Raw genomic sequence first — 21,957 nt, forward strand, 5'->3', positions numbered from 1 at the left:
AGTCTGGAAAGCTAAGGCTATGGTAAAATTGAATCTAGATAGGAAGTTCAAGGGCAACAAGAAGGGCTTCTATAAGTATGTCAGTGATAAAAGGAACACTAGGGAAAACATGGACTCTCTCCAGAAGGAAACAGGAGACCTGGTTAACCGGGATGTGGAGAAGGCTGAGGTACTCAATGACTTCTTTGCCTCATTCTTCACTGGAATAGCTCCAGCTACACCATCCAAGTCCCAGAAGGCAAAGGCAGGGACTGGGAGAGAGAAGAACCACCTACTGTAGAAGATCAGTTTCGGGAGTATCTGAGGAAACAGAAGGTGCACAAGCCCACGGGACTAGGTGAGATGAATCCCAGAGTCTTGAGGGAACTGGCAGATGAAGTTGCAAAGCCACTACTCGTCATATTTGAAAAGTGGTGGCTGTGCAGTGAAGTTTCTACTGATTGTAACACAGAGAACATAACCCCCACTTTTTAAAAGGGAATAAAAGTAGGCCCAGGGAAGTCTAGCCCAGTCAGACCCACCTCTGAGCCCAACAAGATCATGGAACAGATCCAGGAGGAAACTCGGCTAAGGCATATGACAAATAAAGAGGTGATCGGTGACAGCCAACATGTCTTCACTAAGGGCAGAGCGTGCCTAACATATCTGTAGGCCTACTGCAATGGTGTTACAGTGTTTGTGGGTAAGAGAAAAGTAACTGACATCATCTACCTGATTCGTGCAAAGTATTTGACATATCCCATGTGGCATTCCTGTCTCTAATTGGAGAGACATGGATCTGACAGATGGACCGCTCAGTGGATATCAGGAATTGTCTGGATGATCACACTCACAGGGTTGTGGTCAAAAGATCAATGTCCAAGTGGAGATCTGTTACAAATGGTGTTCTTAAGGGCTTGGTACTGGGACCGGCACAATTTCACATCTTTGTTGGTGACATGGGCAGTGGGATTGAGTGCACCCTCAGCGAGTTTGCTGATGACAGCAAGCAGTGTGGTGAGGATGACGTACTGGAGGGAAGAGGTGTCATCTAGCGGGGCCATGACAGGCTTGAGAGGTGGGCCTGTGTGAAACTCATGAACTTCAACAAAGCTGAGTGTAAACTCCCACACATGGGTTGAAGCAGTCCTATGCATAAATACAAGCTGGGTGGAGAAGGGAGTGAGAGCAGCCTTGTGGAGAGGGTCCTGGGGGTGTTGGTGCTTGAAAATCTCAACGTGTGTAGGCAATATGCACTTGTAACCCTGAAAGCAAAATCCTGGGCTGCATCAGAATAAACATAGCCAGCAGGTCAGGGGAGGTGATTCTCATTTTCTCTTCCTAACTTGTGAGACCCCACTTAACATAGTCTGTTCACCTCTGGGATCCCCAACGTGAGAAAGACATGGACCCATTAGAGCAAGTCCAGAGGAGGGCCACAAAAATGATAAGAGGGCTGGAGCATCTCTCCTATGAAGAGGGAGAAGAGAGGAATTAAGAGCAGAAGGCCCTGGGCCTTCGTAAGCAGAACGTAGAGCAACCTTCCAGTAGCTCCAGAGGGCATAAAGGAAAGCTGGAGAGAGAATTTATTAGAGGATGTAGTAATAGGACAAGGGGAAATAGCTTTAAACTCAAATAAGGTAGATTGAGATTAGATATTCAGAAGAAATCATTTACTCAGGGTGGTGAGGCACTGGAGGAGGTTGCCCAGAAAGGTTGTTGGATGGTGTCCCATCCCTGGAAGTATTCAAGGCCAGGCTGGATGGGGCTTTGAGCAACCTGATTTTGAGGAAGGTGTTCCTGACACAGCCAGGACAGCTGACCCAAATGGATCAAACAGATGTTCCAGACCATCCAGCACACCCTGCAGCCCACCACCCTACTACTAAAAGCATCTCTAAGCCTGCAGCAGAGGAACCTGCAGGGGAAGAGCTGGGGAGGACCTACCAGCAGGATCAGGGAGGGCAGTTTGGGTACCAAGTCCTGCCCAGGGGTCCAACACTTCTCGCCACTCTGATGCTGCAGGAGAGGTTCCTCTGTCTGTGGGTGCTGGGCAGGAATCCTTGGGTTCCATGAGGGCCCAAGGCTGTAGAAGATGGGCGCTACCAGCGAGTGCATCATGAGGCGTCACACAGAGCCACTTTTGCTGGAAACTGCCTGTGGCTGGCAGGACGGAAATGCCTCTGTCAGTAGGAATAGTGTCTAGGGACTGGGGGTTCTGGCAGCCCTACAGCCTGATCCCAACCCTGTTGGTCCCAAGAAATGACCATTCCTCACTATTGCATCTTTGAGCTCTACTCCAATTGGTTAGCCTCAGAGAGACACCCTGACACCTGGGCAGGAAAGCAATGGATCTGGGACAAAGCCCCCCCCCAGAGGGTTTTAATATAAACATTTGTCAACACAAAGCACAAAAACAGGGGAATACCAAGACAGGAAATACCCGTGCGTGTCTGCTGACTGCTGGAAAAGGGAGACCGTTCCCTGGCACTCACGGCTCTCCCAGTGACACTGAGCTCTCCTCCCTCCCGGCTGCACCCGGCTGCTCAGCAGGGCTGGGCTCTGCTGGCATGGGGCTCTGGGACCCTTGTGCACTGGACTTCGGTGTCACATCCTGGGTGTCCTCATGGGGACATGTCAGAGACATCTCTTCAGCATCATCATAGCCCATGTGTACCAGAAAAGGGGACAAGATGTCTCCATCAGCTCCAGGGTCCTCAGCACTTCTCCGGGAGTGCAGGCTTCCCTCTGTAAGCATCAAGGCAGGCTGTTGTGGTTGATCCTATGGGGTTCTTCTCAGGGCTGTACAACACCTTCCCCCTCCTCACAAGCCTGAGACATTTGGCACATCCACCAGCCTCCTGGAAATATCTCAGGCCAGGTTCTCCATGTCAGGAGATCAGGCTCTAAATACTTCATGGATTCTCCTGGCACCTAGGAAGTGGCAGTGCTGCATTGCCCTCTCACCTGTGGCTGTATCCATGGGCCCAGCTCCTTCCTCTGGTGTCCTGGGCACTTCCCAGTCCCCCTGTCCAGGGACAGGATCCTCCCCAGGGTCAGAAACCTCTCCAGCATCGTCGTAGTCATCCGCTGGGTCACCTCCAGGCAGGACAGGGACATCTGAAAGGACAAGGAAGGTGGTGGCAGTGAGAAGAGATGTCCTGCAGAGCAGAGGATGGGAGGGTGTGTGGGGACACAGGGCTGACATGCTGCTAGTGTCAGGGCCAAAGCAGAGCCCTCGTCCCTCCAGCTCTGAAAGTGGCACTCAGAGGCACTGCTGTCTGTCTGTCTGCAGGGAGGAGAGATGAAGCCCTTCCTCTCCCTCCCCTTCTATCCCTGCAGCTGGCCCCAGCCCATCCTCCTGCTCATGTGCCTGGGGTAGGGCTGCAGCTGGGTCAGGGACCCCTCTGAAAAGGAGCCTGCAGAGAGCTGCAGTGGGTGCTATGGGATGATCCCTGCTGCCCTGATTGGTGGTCAGCACTGCTGGGGATGGGCACCCACAGAGCTGGGATAGAGTGGGAAGGAGACCACCCCTGCTACCCTAGGATGAGCCCATCTCATAGGGGCTCCCAGAGTTGCCCTGGAACAGCCACTTAACTCAGCCCTTGGATGTCCCCAGGGTGCAGGGCCCAGCAGAGAGGGGCTGTCCCCTCTGGGATGGGCAGAGCTGGTGCGGAGGAAGCTCCTTTGTGGGGGCCAATACCTGGATGCTCTCCCACAGATGCCATGGCCCAACCATTTCAGGGACCATGGGCAGGAGCTGCAGGACACAGCCCTGGTCTGAGGCAGAGAGAAAGTGCCCCTTCAGGAGCATACACCCACCTGAGAGACTGAACCTCGGCCGCTTCTCCCATGCCAGGCTGTAAGCGATCTCCTCATACACGGCCTCAGGGAAGGGCTCCCCAGCTCTCCCAGAGCCTGAGGACAGAGGCAGGGCTGGTCTGGGAATGGGCAGAGAGGGACAGGAACCCACTGGGCTCCCTCAGCAAAATTCCCTAGGCCAGCACAGGGCTGTCCCCACAACAAAGCCCCACTGTGTTGTGTTGGCACTGAGGCCACATCCCCAGGGAGGGCAGCATCCCCATGGAGATGGTCTGGGGCACAGTCAGTCTCGCATTTGGAGACAGCCTTTATGCCCCTTTGGTCCCCGGCTCAAGTCCCAGTGCAGACCCTGAACCAATTGCCACATTTCTCCTCCCCATGGAGCTGCTCCATCTCTGCCCCACACATCAATAACACAGCCCGTGCCCTGTTGGGGGGTGGCTGACACAACGGTGATAGACCCTGCTGCCCCATGCTCCTCCTGCCAGTGCTGCCCAGAGCACTGCCAGCAGTGCATCCTCCCTGTCTCACCCAGCCCAGATCTCACATTTCTCTTCTCACCCCAGAACTGATGCCTCAGGCTCTGGGCTCTCTCCACCCCTTGATGTTGGTGCCCCATGGTCTGTCAGTCAGTGGGGCAGCACATGGGGCAGCACACGGCTCTCTTTCTGTGCTCCAGGACACCAACACCCCCAGCCCTGCCTGGAGGCATCTCCCACCCCAGGACCACTGGGGAAGGACCCACCTCTGTGCTGAGCCCTGGCGCTTCGCACCTGCCCAGCCAGGAGGGCCAGGAGCAGGCAGAGGAGGGCCCCCAGGATGATGCAGATGACAACAGGCACTGAGAATCTCTCGCTCCTGGTGGTCGGATGGCCCCGTGGGGGATCTGCAAGGGCAGGAACATGGCAGGGGCAGCATCAGACAAGGGAGAGGTTGGGGGTGGGACAAGTCACTGCTGACCACACAGGGCAGAAGGGGCTGGGGGGAACAGGGCTGGGTGATGGGGCAGGTCCCACCCTGCTGGGTACATCACAGACTTCCCCCAGCTCCCACATATTCCTGGGAGTCTCACAGCAAAGCAAAGAGCCCCTTCCCCTGGCTGTGGGTCACAGCGTGAATATGGACAGACCCAGCCCCAGGGGAAGGACAGCTTACCTGCTTGTGGGGGGGATGTTGCTGTCCTGGGTGCAGCTGCAGGGGAGCAGAAGGAGAGCTGGGCTGAGAGGCTGGGGCTGTGGCACCAGGCAGCCTCCCTGGCAAATGGCGCCAACATGTGCCACCTGAATTGTCCCTCCTTTGGGGCTGGGCAGGGTGACAAGGACAGGGCCCAGCACCACTGCTCTGTGCTGCTCATAGGACAGTGCAGGCAGCCCAGGGGATGTGCTGGCACATCCAGCCCCACAGAGGCTGCTCCCCACCCACCACCATCCCCCCACTCTGCAGGGACACCCTTGCTCAGGCCAGCACTGCGGCCATGCCAGGATCCAGCAGGGCAGATGCCCAAGCCAGCTCCTTGCCAAGCCCCCAGCCATGTCTCCCAGCCCCACTGCTCACCTGAGCAATGCACAGCCGCATCTGCCTTATGCTGGCAGGCACCGCTGTCCCCTGGCTGGGCCCAGCAGTCCTGCAGAGACAGCTCCATCCCCCTGCACTCCATCAGCCACATGGGGCCCGTCCCCTCTCCAGCAGCAGCCTGGCCCAGGGCATAGAGCGCGGGGCCACAGCCCAGCTGCCTGCACGCCACCTCGGCATCCCGCATGTCCCAGGCATTGTCACACAGCGTCCCCCAGGTGCCGCGGTGCCAGATCTCCACTCTGCCCGAGCAGCCGTCCTTGCCTCCCACGGCACGGATCTTCTCCCTGTCTGGGGAGGCAGCGATGTCCCATGGCACCAGGAGAGCTGGGACAGCCCTGCCAGGTGAGGGGGGCACGCGCAGGGGCAGCTCCCTACCTGTGCAGCTGGTGGAGTTGGGGCATGCAGCCACCTGCGACCGTTCTGTCCATGTCCCAAAGGAAAGAGAAGTTGGGCTGAAAAGGGTTGCTCTAGGGGTCGTGCAAAAGAGAGCAGGGCTGACGTCTGCTCACACTTGCTCCTGCTGCCTGGATCAGGGCAGCAGAAGCACCCTGTTTGTTTGTTTGTTCAGGGGACACACACATCACTGTGGGCAGGAACTGAGTAGGCATCCCCACAGGGTCCCTGATTCACAGAGCAGCAGGAGGCTGTTCATAGAGTGCAAACTGCTGCCCATGCCCACATGGTCTCCTATGAGACCTCTCCTGGAGATGTCTCTGCCTCTCACAGGGGCAAAGGGCAGCCCTGCTGTTGACTGCTACTGGTGAACATGGGTGGCTCCGAGAGCTGAAGTCACCTTTGTACCACCAACAGCAACAGGGTCTAATGCAGGAAGTCAAAGCCCCTCTGGGTTCCTTCTCTGCATTTCACCATACCCAATGGGTAAGTGGACCTGGTGCCTTGAGAAACTAGATTTACCATTGCAGGTGATATGGGTTTCTTCACGACGGTCATCACACGACTGTGGATGCCAGGGAGCAGAGGGACACTGCCAGAAGGAGCTGTTGCTCTTCCCACACTCCACGTAATCCAGCCACGCCTTGCCAGACAGCTTGGCATAGTTAGAATCTGTTTCCAGTTCCCCCTCATTCCCGCAACCAAGCTCCTTGCACACCAGTGACACCGTCTCGGTGGTCATGGAGTTGGAGCAAACGCTGCCCCACGTCCCGTTGTAGAAAACCTGCAAGCGCCCGGAGCAGCCGTCGCTGTTCTCCAGCCTCAGGGCCATGAACTCTGGAAGGAAGAAAGGCCCCAGGGACATCCTTGGATGTCAGCCACTGAGGGCCTTGGCCCTACCTCGCTCTAAACTCACCCCAGATTCCAACGCCCCAGCTGCCAGCCACACTCCCAGCACAGACCTGAACAGATGACTCCTGCGTCCTCCTTGTGCCTGCAGTCGTGCTGCCCCCAGGCCTTGGCAGGGCAGTCCCAGAGAGCAGCTTCAGCCCCGGAGCAGTTGACGCCATCCAGCCAGATCTGCCCGGAGCCCTCCCCAAACCGAGCAGAGCCGGCTGCCTCCAGGGCCCCTCCGCAGCCCAGCTGGCGGCAAACGACGGCGGCGTCAGCCAGGTCCCAGGCGTCGTCGCAGATGGTGCCCCAGTGCCCCTGGTAGTAGATCTCCACTCTCCCGGCACAGCGCCCGGCCCCGTCCACCAGCCGCACCCGCCGGCTCCCTGCAGCGTGGAGAACCCCGGCTGTCAGGGGCTGGCTGCACTCCCAGACCCACACTTGGGGGACGTGCAGCACCACTCACCCCGGCACACGACCCCCACGTCCTCCATGATCCCTTCTGTTGGCGTGCTCTCAGGCAGGGAGGTGTTGCAGAGGCTCAGGTCAGCCTCGTGCCCTGCACACTGCACCCCACGCAGCCCCACAGGTCCTCGTCCTCGCTCGGCCCTCACGGGGGTGTAGGCTGTCTCTGCCTCTCCGCACTGCAGCTGCCGACACACCACGCTGGCCTCCTGCATGTCCCACTGCTCATCCAGGACTCTGCCCCACGTCCCGTGCTGGAAGACCTCCACGAGCCCATCGCACCGGCTCCCTCCGCCCACCAACCGTACAGACATGTGGTGAGCCGGGCCTGGTGAGAGGAGAAATTCAGCAAGGCACTGCCATGGGGTCCAAAGCTGTGGATGGCCTTGTCACACTCCAGGGCCAAATGGACTTTGCAGCAATGCCCAGCACTCACCTGAGCAAATGACAGCAGCAGCGTTCTCCTGGGAGCACGGCGAGGCCCCCAGGGCAGTCACCGGGCACTGCCCCAGGTGGGCTTCAGTCCCGTCACAGTGGAACGAGTCTCTCCAGATGGGGCCGGTTCCTCTCCCAAAATGCCCTCCTCCAGGAATGGACTCAGCAAAGCCACAGCCGAGGTGCCGACACAGAACGTGGGCATCCGAGAGGTCCCAGCGGGAGGCACAGAGGGTCCCCCATGTCCCCAGCACCTTGACCTCCACCCTGCCCTCACACGCTGTGCTGCCATTCACCAGCCTGAACCCTGTGTACTCTGGGGACAAAGGAGGGTGAGAGAGGCCACATTTGTGCTCTTGCTCTCACAGGAGCTGCAGGAGAGGCCAAAGGGACAGCGTGCCTTTCTCCTCCTGCAGCACTCTCATTTTAGGACCGCAGACCACCACCTCACCCCACCTGTCCCCCACCCAGAACAGCCCAGTGCCACCCTGCTCTCCTGCCCCCACCACAACCCCATTGTCCATCATCCCACTGCGAGTCCTTACGTGTGCAGGTGACATGAGTGCCATTGCTGTGGGTGCAGGCCTTGTCCTTGGAGGTCCCCCAGGGGCAGAAGAGGATGGTGGATTCATTCCCCACACACTGCAGCTCTCTGTCCCAGAAAGGACCGGCCCCTTCTCCCAGCTGAGCTGCCCCATGGACAGACAGGGCTGTGCCACACTGCAGCTCCCTGCAGACCACCTCGGCAGCTTTGTCATCAAAGTGAGAGTGACAGACAGCTTTCCACTGGTCCCTGTCGTAGACCTCCAGACTTCCTGAGCAAGGGCTTTCCCCTCCGACCAGCTGCACAAATCCTGGAGCAACCAAGGAGACCTGTGAGTTCCCAGAGCCCTCTGGCACTTCCGTGCCCACCTCCCACCTCATCCGTAAAGTGGCAAGATTCAGAGCTCCACGGTCAGCCCAGAAGTTCTCAGTGGGTGCTGATCGCACAAAGACGTACGGGCCCCCCTGCTGCTCCTCAGAATCCAGCCCAGTACCCATGGGCTGCCCTCTCTCCCAGCCCCCGGCTGCAGGCACCGCTCAGACTAATTGCTGCTGGTTGGAGCCCCTGGGCTGCCCAGCACCAGCCCCAGCACTGCAGCACTCACAGCATGTGGACCCATGGAAAGGGGCCCAGGCACTGGGGGCTGCTGCAGTTGTCTCTGCCCTGCCGGGCTCAGGCCAGGCTGAGGAACCCCTTGGAGCTTCCAAAAAAGTCCCCTGTTCCCAGGGGCTGCTGGAGCTCTTGGGGAGCTGCTGTTAGAATGGGGCACATCTGGGGAGCGGGTAAACGGGGGTCCACAGACAGGGACAAAGTGTGGTGCTGGGCATGGATGACCCCATCCACCAGCCACACATAGAGCAAAAGAGCAGGCAGAGAGCAACCCTGGGATGACACGAGATCCCGGTATGAGGGCAGGCACCGAGGAGAGCCAGGAGGTGCTGGCACAGCCCCCTCTGGGGCACAGGGCAGGCAGGAGAGGCTGGGCAGTGGGTCAGCACGGCCTGGAGGGCCGTGTTCATGGGGGCTGGCACTCATGGGGTGACCCCAGGACATGAACAGGGTGCTCCTTGCCACCATGTTCCTCTGCACAACCTCAGTGCTCCTGCCCTCTGAGCAGCCCCTCTGCTTTGGCCAAGGTTCTCTTGGCTGCTGGGGGTACAACCCAAAAGTCCTGGGCCATTGCACGCCCTTCCCTGAGGCTGCTGGTGGCTGGGGGAGCTGCTTTAGATTCCCCTGGCATAGGGACCAGCCTGCCAGACAGGGCCTGGGTGAATGGGATGACAAAGATGGGAACCAGGCAACACAATGGGGAAAGGTGGGGGCTTTCTTCTCCCAGAACCAGGCACCTCCCCAGTTGGCTGCTCCAGCTTCAGGGCGAGGCTGGGTGTGCTCCCACTGGGCTTTCTCCAGGGACAAGGGACACCAGCAGTGACAGACCCAGCTCAGAGTGCAACTTGACACACAGAGCCATGTTCTGGTGTCCACTCGTTGCTTCCTGAGGTCACAGCCAGGTCCCTTAGGAGTGTCCTCATCCCAGAGGTAGGGAACAAGTTCAGTCCTTACCTGAGCATATCACTCCAGCATCCCAGATGTGAGGGCAGTCTGTTTGACCCCAGCCATTGTGTGTGCAGTCAGACAGGGCAGACTCATTGCCATTACAGTGAACATCATCCATCCAAATGGAACCAGATCCTGGTCCAAAGTGTGCCTTCTGAGGAGCTTCGAGAGCAACCCCACAGCCCAGCTGCCTACAAACCACTGCAGCATCGGTCATGTCCCAGCGGTCACTGCACACGGTCCCCCACTGACCCTGGTGTTTCACCTCCACTCTTCCAGCACAGCGCCTGCCGCCATCCGCCAGCCTCACCTCTGCAGTCCCTTCAAACACCAGCACAGGAAGGGTCAGGAGAGCTTTGAGCCCCACAGTGTGGGTCTGCGAGTTCTTTCTCTGCTGCCCAGGCAGAGTCACAGGCCCCAGGGTGGGAGCCCTGTCCCCACTGATTGTCACTGGTGTGTTGGAGGGATCCTTCCTCTGCCCATGGGCTGCACTGCTCTGGGGATGCCCAACTCCAGCCCTCCTGGGCCATTTGCTGCCCACAGCCCTCATAACCCCCTCTTCCAACCCCATTGGCCCCCTGCCCCTGCCCATGCCCTCCCACATACCACCCCCAGTCCTGCACAGGGTTCTCACTCCTCCCCTGACCAGCACCCTCTCCAAAACAACGTGACTCTAAACCCCATACTTCTTCCTATCCATCACCTGCACCAGGCACCTCTCAAATGCACCAAATTCCCAGGAGCTGATGGCATCCTGGCCATTGACTGCTGCTGGTGGATGTGGGTGGCTCCGAGAGCTTATGTCACCTTTGTATCACCAGCAGCAACAGGGTCTAATGCAGGAAGTCAAAGCCCTTCTGGGTTCCTTCTCTACATTTAACCATATCCAATGGGGAACAGGACCTGGTGCCTTGAGAAACCAGATTTACCATTGCAGGTGATGTGGGTCTCTTCTCGGAGGTCATCACATGACTGCAGATGCCAGGGATGAGAGGGACACTGCCAGAAGGAGCTGTTTCTCTTCCCACACTCCACGTGATCCAGCCACGCCTTGCCAGACAGCGTGGCAGAGTTCAAGATTATTTCCCAGTCCCCTTCATTCCCGCAGCCCAGCTCCTTGCACACCAGTGACACCGTCTCGGTGGTCATGGAGTTGGAGCAAACGCTGCCCCACGTCCCGTTGTAGAAAACCTGCAGGCGCCCGGAGCAGCCGTCGCTGTTCTCCAGCCTCAGGGCCATGAACTCTGGAAGGAGGAAAGGCCCCAGGGACGTCCTTGGATGGCAGCCACTGATGGCCTTGGCCCTACCTGGCTCTGCCATCACCCTGGCCTCACTGTCCCCAGCTGCCAGCCACACTCCCATCACAGACCTGAACAGACGACTCCCGCATCCTCCTTGTGCCTGCAGTCGTGCTGCCCCCAGGCCTTGGCAGGGCAGTCCCAGAGAGCAGCTTCAGCCCCGGAGCAGTTGACGCCATCCAGCCAGATCTGCCCGGAGCCCTCCCCAAACCGAGCAGAGCTGGCTGCCTCCAGGGCCCCTCCGCAGCCCAGCTGGTGGCAAACGACGGCGGCGTCAGCCAGGTCCCAGGCGTCGTCGCAGATGGTGCCCCAGCGCCCCTGGTAGTAGATCTCCACTCTCCCGGCACAGCGCCCAGCCCCGTCCACCAGCCGCACCCACCGGCTCCCTGCAGCGGGGAGAACCCCGGCTATCAGGGGCTGGCTGCACTCCCAGACCCACACTTGGGGGACGTGCAGCACCACTCACCCCGGCACACGACCCCCACGTCCTCCATGATCCCTGCTGCTGGTGTGCTCTCAGGTAGGGAGGTGTTGCAGAGGCTCAGGTCAGCCTCGTGCCCTGCACACCGCACCCCACGCAGCCCCACGGGGCCCAGCCCTCGCTCGGCCCTCACGGGGGTGTAGGCTGTCTCTGCCTCTCCGCACTGCAGCTGCCGACACACCACGCTGGCCTCCTGCATGTCCCACTGCTCATCCAGGACTCTGCCCCACGTCCCGTGCTGGAAGACCTCCACGAGCCCATCGCACCGGCTCCCTCCGCCCACCAACCGTACAGACATGTGGTGAGCCGGGCCTGGTGAGAGGAGAAATTCAGCAAGGCACTGCCATGGGGTCCAAAGCTGTGGATGGCCTTGTCACACTCCAGGGCCAAATGGACTTTGCAGCAATGCCCAGCACTCACCTGAGCAAATGACAGCAGCAGCGTTCTCCTGGGAGCACGGCGAGGCCCCCAGGGCAGTCACCGGGCACTGCCCCAGGTGGGCTTCAGTCCCGTCACAGTGGAACGAGTCTCTCCAGACGGGGCCGGTTCCTCTCCCAAAATGCCCTCCTCCAGGAATGGACTCAGCAAAGCCACAGCCGAGGTGCCGACACAGAACGTGGGCATCCGAGAGGTCCCAGCGGGAGGCACAGAGGGTTCCCCATGTCCCCAGCACCTCCACCTCCACCCTGCCTTCACACGCTGTGCTGCCGTTCACCAGCCTGAACCCTGTGTACTCTGGGGACAAAGGAGGGTGAGAGAGGCCACATTTGTGCTCTTGCTCCCACAGGAGCTGCAGGAGAGGCCAAAGGGACAGCGTGCCTTTCTCCTCCTGCAGCACTCTCATTTTAGGGCCGCAGACCACCACCTCACCCCACCTGTCCCCCACCCAGAACAGCCCAGTGCCCACCCTGCTCTCCTTCCCCCACCACAACCCCCATCAGCATTATTACATCTCGAGTCCTTACGTGTGCAGATGACATAAGGGTCATTGCTGTGGGTGCAGGCCTCATTCCCAGGGGCTCTCCAGGGGCAGAAGAGGATGGTGGATTCATTCCCCACACACTGCAGCTCTCTGTCCCAGAAAGGACCGGCCCCTTCTCCCAGCTGAGCTGCCCCATGGACAGACAGGGCTGTGCCACACTGCAGCTCCCTGCACACCACCTCGGCAGCTTTGTCATCAAAGTGAGAGTGACAGACAGCTTTCCACTGGTCCCTGTCGTAGACCTCCACACTTCCTGAGCAGGGGCTGTCCCCTCCGACCAGCTGGACAAATCCTGGAGCAACCAAGGAGACCTGTGAGTTCCCAGATCAGGCAAAGAGCAGACCTGGGCTGACACGAGCTCCCGATGTGAGGGCAGGCACCGAGGAGAGCCAGGAGGTGCTGGCACAGCCCCCTCTGGGGCACAGGGCAGGCAGGAGAGGCTGGGCAGTGGGTCAGCACGGCCTGGAGGGCCGTGTCCCTAGGGGCTGGCACTCATGGGGTGACCCCAGGACATGAACAGGGTGCTCCTTGCCACCATGTTCCTCTGCACAACCTCAGTGCTCCTGCCCTCTGAGCAGCCCCTCTGCTTTGGCCGAGGTTCTCTTGGCTGCTGGGGGTACAACCCAAAAGTCCTGGGCCATTGCACGCCCTTCCCTGAGGCTGCTGGTGGCTGGGGGAGCTGCTCTAGATTCCCCTGGCATAGGGACCAGCCTGCCAGGCTGGGCCTGGGTGAATGGGATGACAAAGATGGGAACCAGGCAACACAATGGGGAAAGGTGGGAGCTTTCCTCTCCCAGAACCTCCCCAGGCTTGGCTGCTCCAGCTTCAAGGTCATGCTTGTTGTTGGCCCCTTGGCAGTGTTTTTCGCAGGGACATGTGACAGACTGAGCTCTGAAGTGCCCTGACCCATGAGCTGTTACCCTTTTCCCTTGTCCCAGTCTCAAAAAGTGGGTAATAGGTTTAACCCATACCTGAACATATCACTCCAGCATCCAGATTGTGAGAACAGTAGGATTCACCACGTCCTGCATGATTGCAGTCAGACAGGGCAGACTCCTTGCCATTACACGCAACAGCAACCATCCAAATGGGCCCAGATCCTGGCCCAAAGTGTGCTTTGTGAAGAGCTTCAAGAGCAACCCCACAGCCCAGCTGCCTACAAACCACTGCAGCATCGGACATGTCCCAGTCGTAATGGCACACGGTCCCCCACTCGTCATGGAGTTTCATCTCCACTCTCCCAGCACAGCGCCCGTCACCATCTGCTAGCCTCACCTCCGCAGCCCCTTCAAACACCAACAAAGGAAGGGTCAGGAGAGCTTTGAGCCCCATACTCACAGACCCCCTCCCCAGGCATAATCACAGTCCCCAGGGTGGGATCTCTGTCCCCATATGCTCTCCCAGGGGCAATGGGGGGTCCCTGTTTTTCCCATGGGCTATGCTGGGCTGGGGGTACCCAGCTCTAGCCCTCCTGGGCCATTTGCTGCCCCACGGCCCTCACCACCTCCTCCCACCCCAGTGGACCCCTGTCCCCGCCCATACCCATCCCTACACAGCCCCCAGTCCTGCATGGGGCTCCCACTCCTCCCCAGCCCAGTGTCCCCCAAACAGCCCCATGCCCCTGAGCAGCTTCCATTGCCTATTGTCTGCCACAGGCACCTCCTAAAACCACTGTCCAACCCAGGAACTCTAGGGTGCCCACAGGGCACTGAAAACACAAGGATCCCAAAAACCCTTCCTCGTCCCTGCTGTCAGATCAGTCCCTCTGCTTGGACAGGGCCCCAGGAAGGACACTTATGTACCACTTCTGGGTGCAGATGCCCCAGTCCCCTTCTGTTAATGGGACACAACCTGTCTTCCTGGAGTAAGTGTTTCCCCAGATCCCAAGGGCAGGGAACAGCACACAACACCCCTGGGGCATCCCAGACATTGGCTGTGCCCTGGAGCTCACTGAGGGTCACTCTCACTGTCTGGGACTCCTCCAGATCCAGAGGCACAGTGATGGGGAACAAGGGCTACCAAAAGGGTCCCCAAGGGCAAGGAGTCTAGAAATGATGCCAGGCATGGGCTGCCATAATCATGGGAGCTGTGGAAAAGGATTACCCTCTCCCACAAAGACAGGCACAGGTTAAAGCAGAGGGCTGAGAGACCGAGAGTCTTCTGCCTCTCATTTCAGTGGTGTCTGCAAAGCAACCCCACTCCCAGAAGCATCACAATGACTCCACTGCTGCACACTGTCCCAAGGCTGTGGAACAGAGAAGCTGGCACTTACCTCTGCAAGGCTGCACCCAGAGGAACAGCCACAGCACCCAAGGGGACAGGAGTCCCTCTGTCCCCATCCTGAGGCTCCTGTCCTGACAGCACGGCCCTGCTGCTGGAGCTCCTGGGGACCCACGGGGCAATGACGATGATGGGAGGGCAATATATCTGTGCAGATGCTGTCCCAGCTGCAGGAGGAGCCAATCGAAGCAGCAGGCACCTTTTTAGACGTTATCGGCACTTATCTCCCCTCCGACACAGCCCAGCTCTCCAATGAACTTCTCCAGCGCTCTTCATGACCATATATGAGGGACGGCTGCGCTGCGGGTCTCACGTCACTGCGGTGGGACATCATCGTGGGGTAGGGCTGGGTGTGGGGGCAGATGGCTCTGACACCCCTTGCAGCCTGCTGTGGGAGCACGGAGCATCTCCTGAGCTGTAGCATCCAAGAGCCCAAGGTGCGATTGTCCGGCCATCTCTGTGCCATGGGATCCACGGGGCTGGTCCTGCAGCAGGGCTGTGTCAGGCTGGGAAGGGAGCAGCCCCTGCCCCTGCTACAGCCCCCTGCTGTGCTGGCAGCAGCAGCTGGGAAAGGCCCTTGGGCAGGGCCAGAGCCCCATGATGGGGGTGCTGGCTGTCCCGTCCCTCCCCAGGGAGCCTCCTGTGGGGTCCCGGCAGCAGCCAGAGCTGGTCCAGGGCCTGCCCTGGCAGCAGAGCTGCAGCCCAGAGCCTCAGGCGTCTCCCTGGCTCTCAGCGTGTCACCCAGGGGCCGTTATTCCCCGCGGCGGGTCGGGAGCTGGAGCCTGCCTGCCACTGCAGGTGCACAAACCGCAGCCCACGTGACATGGTGCCCGGGCAGGAAGACGGTGGTTTCCTCCTGGCCCCGTGCCCAGGCATGGCCCTGCGGTGCCTCCCAGCCTCCTCACAGCTCCAAGCCTGGCAGAGTCCAAGAAGTGTTGGACAATGCTCTCAGACATATAGTTTATTATATATATATATATATATATAAATATAAATACACACATATATATATACGTTTTATATTTTTAATAGAACACACATTTTTATGAATATATACAATATATATATATTACTTATACATTATTATATTATATTTTTATATATTTCATTAGATTAAATATTATTCTTATATATTGAATGTATTATTATATAGTTCATATTATATAATATATAATTACTGATATTATATTATAGATTATATTATATTTTTATTTGATATATATTTATATTACATAAAGTATTCCAGTATATTATACAGTATTATGTTATATTATGCAGTATATTATATTAATTATTTATTTTATTTTATTTCATTTTATTTTATTTTATTTTATTTTATTTTATTTTATTTTATTTTATTTTATTTTATTTTATTTTATTTTTCATTACATTAATTTTACATGTATTATACATACATAAAAGTTTATTTTTCATAAATATATACATTATATATTTTAATATTTTTAATATATATTTACCGTTTGTATAGTTTTTTAGATACATATATATTCTATTTTGTTGTCTTGTGGCTGGAGTTGGACTCACTGATCCTTGATTCTTTCCAACTCAGGCTATCTCATGATTCTGCCCAACACAGCTCCAGGTGATGCCATAGCATATTCACCTGCCATGGGCCTTCTCCTGGCCTGCACCTGCTCCTGCCCTGTCGGCTACTCAGCCAAGAGTGGCATCACAAGTACATTCCCCAGGCATGGGTCTCCTTCCTGCCTGTCATCTTCTCAGGCACCGGTGACGTCACAAGCTCTTACGAGAACTGTGGGCCTGCTGCTGGTCTGTCAGCTCCACAGGCACCACTGACCTGAGCACCACATAGACACCTGTTTGGTTTCTGTTCCCAATGAAGTAGTGTGATGCACCAGTAGACAGGTGCCTGGGGTTTCTGGTGGATTTCAGGAGAAATCAAGCATGGGGTGCTATCGCTGACATGACATCATAAGCTCCCAAAGACCCACACAAGCCATATGCTTATTCCTGGCCTACTGGCTTCTCAGGCACCAGGGTCCTCCCAGCATCTAGCACACGCTGTGTTTGCTCTCGGCCTGTCAGCTACCCAGGCACCACTGGCATCGCAGGAACATTCACCTGCCATGGGCCTGCTCGTGGCCTATCAGATCTTCAGCTGACAGTGACCTCACAAGCACAGATGATCTATTGGAAGATGTCAGTGTCCCTGTCCATGATGGGCGGTGGCTGCTCATGTTCAGCTGGCTGTTGACCAACATCCCCAGGTGCTTTTCTTCTGGACAGCTTTCCAGCCACTCTTCCCCAAGCCTATGCTACTGCATGGGGTTGTTATGATCCAAGTGCAGAAGCATTGTTGAATGTCATGTGATTGGACTCAGTCCATCAATCTAGCCTTTCCACATCCCTCTGCAAAGCTTTCCTACCCTCAAGCAGACCAACTGTCCCACCTAACTTCTTGTCATCTGCAAATTACTGAGGGTGTACTTGATCCTCTCATTTGGGTCGTAGATCTAAATATTAAATAAAACTAGAATCAATCCCAAGCCCTGGGGAATGTCACTGATGACTAAACTGGACATCTGGACAACTGACACCAACTGGACTGAACTCCCTTCACTCCCTCACTCTTTGAGCATGGCCATTTAGAAAGTTCTTCAACCAGCAAACTGTACACTTGTCCAAGCCATGAGCGGCCAGATGGGTTGTCATTCTGCAGGGCTACTTCTGGTGAGGCTGAGTGCATACTAAGATGTAGCTCCTTCTTTTATGCTTTTTCTAATACCCTGTTCTCAGTCCTTTCAAATCAACTAAGCATGAATCTGGTGCTTGTGATGAGCTGGTGCTCAGGTCGTATTCCAGTTACTTGCTATATCATGTATCATTGTCGTTGAGTTTGTACAGCACTGGCATTCTCACACTCCCTTTTATCTCTGTTTGCTTGAGTCTGTGTCGTGGTTCTGCTCGAGTGGGCAGCCGAGCTCCACCACAGCCGTTCTCTCACTCCCCCTCCTCAAAGAGGAATGGGGAGAAAATATGTGAAAAGGGCTCAAGGATTGAGATAAGGACGAGAAAATCACGCAATAATTAGTGTAATGGGCAAACCAGACTCAGCATAAGAAGACAGATAGTAAGATTTATTGCTCATTACTAACAAGCTAAAGAAGTGAAAAACAAAGGAAAGAAACCAAAAGCACCTCCCCCTCCATCCACCCTCTTCCACCTCCTCCCCCCGAGTGGCGCAGGGGAATGGGGGAATGGGGGTTATGGTCAGTCTACAGCACTTCTTCTCTGCCGCTCCTTCTTGGTCACTCTCTTCCCCTGTGCTGTGGGGTCCCACCCACGGGATGCAGTCCTTAACGAACTGATCCGGCGTGGGCTTCCCACAGGCAGCAGCTCTTCCAGAACTGCTCCAGATATGGGTCCATAGCACGGGGTCCATCCCTCAGGAGAAAACTGCTCCAACCTGGCTCCCCTACGGGCAGCAGCTCCTGCCAGATCACCTGCTCCTGCGTGGTCTCCTCTCCACGGGCTACAGGTCCGACCCGGAATCTGCTCCGGCAGGGGTCTTCCACAGGCGGCAGCCTCCATCGGTGCAGGGCCACCTGCTCCACCGTGGTCTCCTCCACGGGCTGCAGCGTGGAACCCTGCTCCACCGTGGTACTCCATGGGCTGCAGGGGGACATCCTGCTTCACCATGGTCCTTACCACAGGCCTAAGGGGACTTCTGCTCTGGCGCCTGGAGCACCTCTCCCCCTCCTTCTACACTGGCCTTGGCGCCTGCAAGGCTGTTTCTCACTCCCTTGACTCTCCCGGCTGCTGTGTGGCACAGCGTTTTTTCCCTGTCTTAAATATGCTCTCACAGAGGCGCAAAACAACATCGCTTATTGGCTCAGATCTGGAAAACAATGGGGCCCTTCCCAAACATGGGGTGGCTTCTAGATCTTTCTCACAGAAACCACCCCTATGGCCCCCTGCTACCAAAACCTTGCCATGTAAACCCACTACGGTCTGCGGTGTCAATGGTAGTTCAGGAAGACTGGGAGGGGAGTGGCTTCAGGGGAAGCACGAGGTTGCTTCTGTCACAGTGGGACTTTGGTCTGCCTGCACAGTTCAGTGGCTCAAGCTGTGACACAGCCAGGAGTTCCACACTTCAAGGGAATCCCAAAGGTAGTTCCTTCCTGAAGGGCGATGCCATCCTGAGTCCTGTCCTTGCCTGTGCAACATCTATCAAAGGGTCGATACAAGTTAGTCCTCAGAAGAAAGGCCCCATCACAAGGGGCTGCCTAGAGCTGGGCTCCTCTCCACAGTTCTGACCTGGAGTCTTCTCCTGCAGGGCCTCTCCCTGGACTGCATCCTCCTTCAGGCCACATCCAAATGCTCCCACATGGGGTCTTCCATCAGCTGCCATGTGGAGATCTGCTCCAACATGGTGCACCATGGGCTGCAGGGGAACTTCTGCTCTACCACCTGGAGCACTTCCACACCCTATTTCTTCACTGACCTTGGTGTCTGCAGGGTTGTTTCTCTCAGTTTCATGAGGCCAAACTGCTTCAGTTAAGTGACTAAACCAAAAGAATGCAGGATTTGGGGATTAGGTGTTCAGGTTAGGCTTTAGGGATTAGATCTTGCCTTCCAGGGTTAGTGGTTGGGCAGAGTATTAGAGGGAGGCTTGTTTACTTCTTTGGCTTCTAGTCTGTGTCTAGTGTAGAGACTATGTTATGTTATTTTGGGATTTTCTTCAGGGCTCTGTTGAGGAATCATGTTAAGTCTGGAATTCAATGCTAGGGATGAAAGGTTGAGGAATAGCGTGAGAAATGAGCTAAGAGTGTATGGTAAGGCCTTATGGATTTGGGACTTGGCTAACCCATGCCAGGTGAGGTTTGAGGTTTGGGGTAAGAGTAGTGGATTCCTTGCTGAGAGAGGGATTGCATTTAGATGTAGCGGTAAGGCTTACAGTTACTGCTTCAAAATACTGCCAGGGCTTGACATGGATGTTTTCCTAGTAAGTCTTGCAGCAGCACAGCCTTGCCTGAACCCCTCTCACCTCTTCCAGATCTTTCCTTTCTGTTAGCCAAGTCCCTCTTCTCTCCCCCAAATCTCCCACCTTTATTCTCTCACCTTTCCCCTGTCCTCACAAGATACATCACCCTGTTGGGGGCAGCTTTCTGAAGGCCTTTATGACCTCAGAGGCTCTGCCTCCGTGCTGTTGTCCAGCCAGCTGCTGGGACAGAAGTTACCTCACAACCAGGATCCACAGGGCTACAAGGAGGTGTTGTGCTCAGCAGGCCTCTTTCCAGCCCATCCAGGAATACCCGGTGTAGGGGATGCCCTGCACAATCCCTCAGGTACCCTGTGGGCCTAGCAGCTCATGCTTCAGAACACCTGCCACATGTCTGGACTCACATTTCCCTGGGAGTTCTTCAGCTCCTTCAGGGCATCCTGAAGGAAATGACTACCTCAATATGCAAAAAAATTATCAAGTACTGAGTGCACATGTAAGGGAAGTGTTCAAAACTCTCTGTGGTAGGTGAGAAAGTCTTCATGTCTAGATTTGTTTCATTCAAGTGCATTCCCAGGGCACATTGCCATTAAAAGGAAGGTGACCTTGAGTCACTGTCTGTCCCACAGTATACTCTTAGGGAATATCTTATGAAATTTCTGCTCACTGGTAATCATCTCTCAACGCCCACATCTTGTGCACTCTCATATGGAGAATATAAGAATATGAGCTCTATGGGTTCCATGTGCTACTGACTCCTGGGCACAAACTGTTCCTGCCAAGCGCTTGGGTTCTCCTGACAGCTCCCACTTCCCTCCAGAAAGACGCCTGCCTGCCATCTTCCCTCTCGCCTCTTGTATACAGAGGCAGGTGAATTCACAATCTCTGTGGTGCTATCCAAGAATAGGGAACAATCACAGGTACACCCTGGCAGTGTTTCTGTGGCAGGATTCTTCTCCCCTCCACCTCTGCCATGTGCCCCTGAAGCTCCACCACAGGTCTACAAGGAAGGGTATCAGGCAAGTAAGTCAATGCATGGTCCTTTCTTTTATTAAAATACACAGAAAGCCTGACCCACCATCTATACAAAGACTTGGAGTCACGTGAGACAGGGACATACAGTGTAGGAAGGTATGAACAATGATATTTCTTTGTGGGGAACACTATGAGAAGTAAAGTAAAGTAAAAAAGAAAAAAAAAAATAGAAACAAATAAAACAATTTCTGGGTCTGTATACAGATAACATTAAGAACATAAGCAGTCTATTCCTTCTGAAAAACCTCCATTCATCACTTTCCACATGGCTTCCTTCAGCTCCTGATTCTTCATGCTGTAGATGAGGGGGTTCACTGCTGGAGGCACCACCGAGTACAGAACTGCCAGCACAAGATTAAGGGAGGAAAAGGACATAGAGGGGGGTTTCAGGTAGGCAAAAAAGGCAGTGCTGATGAACAGGGAGACCACAGCCAGGTGAGGGAGACATGTGGAAAAAGCTTTGTGTCGTCCCTGCTGTGAGGGGATCCTCAGCACGGCCCTGAAGATCTGCATGTAAGAAAGCACAAGGAAAACAAAACACCCAAAGGCTAAACACACACTAGGCACAATAAGCCCAACTTCTCTGAGGTAGGCATCTGAGCAGGAGAGCTTGAGGATCTGGGGAATTTCACAGAAGAACTGGTCCAGGGCATTGCCTTGACAGAGGGGGAGGGAAAAGGTATTGGCAGTGTGCAGCACAGCATAGAGAAAGCCACTGCCCCAGGCAGCTGCTGCCATGTTGACACAAGTTCTGCTGTCCATTATTGTCCCGTAGTGCAGGGGTTTGCAGATGGCAACATAGCGGTCATAGGCCATGATGATGAGAAGAGAAAACTCTGCTGAGATGAAAAAGAAAAAGAATAAAACTTGTATAGCACATTCCGAGTAGGAAATGGTCCTGGTGTCCCACAGGGAATTGGCCATGGCTTTGGGAACAGTGGTGGAGATGGATCCCAGGTCGAGGAGGGTGAGGTTGAGGAGGAAGAAGTACATGGGGGTGTGGAGGCGGTGGTTGCAGGCTATGGCTGTGAAGATGAGGCCGTTGCCCAGGAGGGCAGCCAAGTAGATGCCCAGGAAGAGCCCGAAGTGCAGGAGCTGCAGCTCGCGCGTGTCTGCGAATGTCAGGAGGAGGAACTCTGTGGGGAAGCTGCTGTTGGACATTTGCTGCCTCAGAACATGGTTGGCTGTCCATGGAGGAAAAGACTGTGTCAACTTAGAAAAACTTCTCTGCACAAA

The 21,957-nt window shown here is 55.9% G+C and overlaps 2 protein-coding genes across 2 annotated transcripts; both read right to left on the bottom strand.

Moving 5' to 3' along the window:
• Window positions 1-538: 538 nt before the first annotated feature.
• On the bottom strand, window positions 539-13,754 carry LOC119715439 (scavenger receptor cysteine-rich type 1 protein M130-like). The gene is made up of 15 exons (XM_072030320.1): window positions 13,394-13,754; window positions 12,406-12,714; window positions 9,668-9,991; window positions 8,106-8,414; window positions 7,562-7,876; window positions 7,127-7,453; window positions 6,732-7,046; window positions 6,273-6,606; window positions 5,752-5,828; window positions 5,356-5,664; window positions 4,957-4,992; window positions 4,547-4,687; window positions 3,802-3,897; window positions 2,947-3,099; window positions 539-567 (listed from the first exon to the last, which is right to left on the bottom strand). Exons 1-15 carry the CDS (start codon window positions 13,752-13,754, stop codon window positions 539-541), a joined length of 3,435 nt encoding a protein of 1,144 aa, XP_071886421.1.
• Window positions 13,755-20,931: 7,177 nt separating this feature from the next.
• Window positions 20,932-21,882, bottom strand: LOC140000438 (olfactory receptor 14A16-like). Its single transcript, XM_072030321.1, has one exon. The coding sequence runs from the start codon at window positions 21,880-21,882 to the stop codon at window positions 20,932-20,934; it is 951 nt and encodes a 316-aa protein (XP_071886422.1).
• Between the last annotated feature and the right edge of the window lie 75 nt (window positions 21,883-21,957).

The sequence above is a fragment of the Anas platyrhynchos genome, chromosome 32 (assembly GCF_047663525.1).
Source record: "Anas platyrhynchos isolate ZD024472 breed Pekin duck chromosome 32, IASCAAS_PekinDuck_T2T, whole genome shotgun sequence".
In the NCBI taxonomy this organism is placed as follows: domain Eukaryota; kingdom Metazoa; phylum Chordata; class Aves; order Anseriformes; family Anatidae; genus Anas; species Anas platyrhynchos.